Source organism: Henckelia pumila, unplaced genomic scaffold (assembly GCF_033568475.1).
Source record: "Henckelia pumila isolate YLH828 unplaced genomic scaffold, ASM3356847v2 CTG_461:::fragment_3, whole genome shotgun sequence".
In the NCBI taxonomy this organism is placed as follows: domain Eukaryota; kingdom Viridiplantae; phylum Streptophyta; class Magnoliopsida; order Lamiales; family Gesneriaceae; genus Henckelia; species Henckelia pumila.
Genome location: NW_027331831.1, coordinates 13686223 through 13689550, shown reverse-complemented (window position 1 = coordinate 13689550; position 3328 = coordinate 13686223). Strand labels below are relative to the sequence as shown.

General features: G+C 38.9%; 1 protein-coding gene across 1 annotated transcript; it reads left to right on the top strand.

The window, feature by feature from the left end:
- Window positions 1–1780: 1780 nt before the first annotated feature.
- Window positions 1781–2371, top strand: LOC140872036 (uncharacterized). The gene has a single exon (XM_073274772.1). The coding sequence runs from the start codon at window positions 1781–1783 to the stop codon at window positions 2369–2371; it is 591 nt and encodes a 196-aa protein (XP_073130873.1).
- Window positions 2372–3328: the final 957 nt, after the last annotated feature.

Below are 3328 nucleotides of genomic sequence, written 5' to 3'. Positions count from 1 at the left end.
CGTGGGTGTTGCCGCCATAGCTTTCAATGCCCTTGTGAGAGGCTCAAGACAAAGAGTAAAGAGTAGTGGTGACAATGGGTCTCCTTGTCTTAGCCCTCTCTTTCCTTAAAAAAAAACCATGAAATTCCCATTGATTGAGACCAAGTAAGATGTCATAGAGACACAATCCATTGCCTAATCCACAAAAGTAGCTGTTAAGCTTAAGAGGACAAGAGTATCCTTAAGAAAATTCCAATCCACCATGTCATATGTCTTTTGCAAATCCACTTTAAAGGTACACCGGGGTGAGATATACTTCCTTGCATATCTCCTAAGAATCTCTTGAGCAAGATCAATATTATTAATAATAGATCTCCCCTTCAAAAAGGTCGCTTGCGTATATTCAACCAAATACCCAATCACCTCCTTTAACCGATTAACAAGAATCTTGGATATGATCTTATAGAACACTGTGCAACATGAGATCGCCTATACTCTTTCACAATATTGGCTTGGGAACTTTTAAGGACCAAGGCATTCAGGATTGGTTCTATTCTCTCAACAATTTCCCATTCAAGAAGAATTCATACACCGCTCTATATACATCATTACGAACAATATCCCACGAGTTCTTGAAGAATAATGACCCAAACCCATTCGTACAGGGTGCTTGGTCATTTTCTATATCAAACAAAGCTTCCTTCACCTCTTCCTTAGTAACCATAGCCACCAAAGCCCCCAATTTATCCTCACTCACTTTCGGCCCCAAGCAAATCTCATCTCGATTAATTTTGTCGTGGCCGATTGTGTCTCCAATAATTTCTTGTAGTGTGCCACAAACTCATCCCGAGTCTCATCCATATCATGAGTTAAGTCTCCATGCATATTACAAATCACTCGGATACCACTATGCTTGTTGTCTCTTGATCAAGTCATAAAAGAACTTGGTACAATGATCTCCCTTTATGAGATATGTGCACTTAGCTTTTTGAGCAAGGAACAACCTTTTGGCTTCAAGTAACATCTCCGCCTTCCTACGGACCTCATGGTAATCCTCATCCATTTGGCCACCACTAAGGATATTATTTTGTAGTGCCAAAAGCTTATCTCGGGCCAATTCCGCCCTAGAGGAGATATGTCCGAACTCTCTACGATTGATATTCTTGAGAGGCCTTTTGAGTCCATTTAGTTTTTGTTTCAAAATGAATTGGGTCGTGCCCCTCACCCTTTGACTCCAACACTCCTCAATAACCGATCCATATTCTCCTCCTAGAGTCCACATGTTGAAGAATTTGAACGGTTTCTTCTTAGTATCTATCTTCTTGACAAAGGAGACAATACCAAATGCATGGTCCGAGCTACAACCCGGTGCAAAAAACTCAACCGATGCATCAAGTTTCAAACTCAAACAATACGGATTCACCATGACTCGATCAAGTTTACTTTTCACTTTTGGACTAAACCAAGTGAGCATGTTCCCAATATATCTCAAATCCACAAGATCTAGATGTTGAACACAATCTATGAAGTCCTTAATATCATAGTTTCTCACTGTAGATTTAGTAATATTTGTGATGTAGATTTAGTCAATATTTGTGAATATTTAATCTCTATTTTGTAGATTTAAATATCGTTTAATTTTTGGTAGGATATCTTTTGTTATCCCTTGATTTAAGGGATTTTGTAATACCTAGGGTTATATATATCTGTACAATTCTGGAGGAATAATATACGAATTAATTTCTCTCTTATCTTTTCTACATGGTATCAAAGCCTTAGGGTTTTTTTTCACACAACAAATATGTCGTCTGACTCCATCTCTTCTGAGTCAAACAAGTCAGACATGTCAGGGAAAAACTCTGGGACCAACTCTGGGACCATCGCCTCTTTGTCCGGAGGCGACGCATCTTCTCTGCAGATCACAGCCCATAAACTCAACGGGCAAAATTACCTCCAATGGGCTCAGTCCGTGAAGATTGTTATTTGCGGTCGTGGGAAACTGGGATATCTCATAGGAGATCTCTCTTCTCCGAAGACTACAGATCCATCGTACAAAACCTGGACAGACGAAAATTCTATTGTTCTCGCATGTCTTGTCAACTCAATGGAACCTAACATTAGCCGTCGCTATCTGTGGTTCGAAACTGCGAAGGATGTATGGGATGCTGCCCGCATGATGTATTCAGACTTCGGCAATGCCTCGCAAATCTTTGAAATTCGATCTAAGTTGAAAGAGTTGAAGCAAGGCCATATTTCGGTTACTCAGTATTTTTCTGATCTTCAAGATCTGTGGCAGGAACTGGATCTCTTCCTTGATGCAAACTCCTTATTCACAGATTGTAGTGTCAAAAATCGGAAGGCTTCTGAAAAAGAAAGAGTATTCAACTTGTAACGCCCCGATTTTATCTTAATCGACTTTATTTGAGATAATCGGAGATTCCAGAGTTCAAGAGCCTACTTGATTTTGATCAGGGTCCTTTTGTAAATTTTGGATTTTTCAGGGACTAAATGCAAATACTAGATTTGTTAGATATTTAAGCATGAGATTAACTTTTCTTCCTCATTCTCTTCTTCCTCCTCACGCCTCCCTCCATTGTTGAACGCTCAAAACCCTTTCCAAGCTTTTAGATTTCTCCTCGAGCTCGATCCGTCCGTTGGAATTTAATTCTGAAGGCAGATTAGCGATCACTGCAGCGAGAGCTCCGATGTATCGTAAGTTTTTCTACGATCAGATACATTTTAGTTTTGGGATGTTGTTAGAATCGATTGAGTTTGAAGTATGTTGTTCTTGGCAGAGTTCTGATCGTTTATTCTCTGTCGGTTTTGAAATAGAGCGTCGTTTGGATTTGTTATGAATTTTTGAAGGGATTTTTGAAAGTTGAGTTTTATGATTTGTTAGAATTGGTTTGTTTTGATGGATTGTTGGTTGAATTGAGTCTATTGGATTGATATTATTCTGTCTGAATTTCTGGTTTGATCAGATTATAGTCGTTATGCCGTTGGTTTGAGTTTTGGATTGTCTATCAGTTCTAATTGTTTGAGACAAGTTGTATGTTAATCTCGAGCCTTATTACTTATTGTACAGATTGATTTGAGGCCAGTGGAGTTGCGAGATTGTAGCTTTGTAAAACTTGGAGATTGTAGCCGGTATAGTATCGATTTCTTATTATCTATTGAGGTAGTTTGATTGAATCTTGATTGAGGAATCGTTGTGTTTCCAGGTTTGGAGCATCAACATTGTTGAAGAGGTATAAGATGACTTAGACTGGAATGGAACATGTGACTCGAATCCGACTTGATTCGAGTGTTCCGAAGAATCACATACTTGCATATTATTTGCTTTTACTTG

Coding starts and splice junctions, on each gene's coding strand:
- LOC140872036 (XM_073274772.1), top strand. CDS start 1,781: ATGTCGTCTGACTCCATCTCTTCTGAGTCAAACAAGTCAGACATGTCA.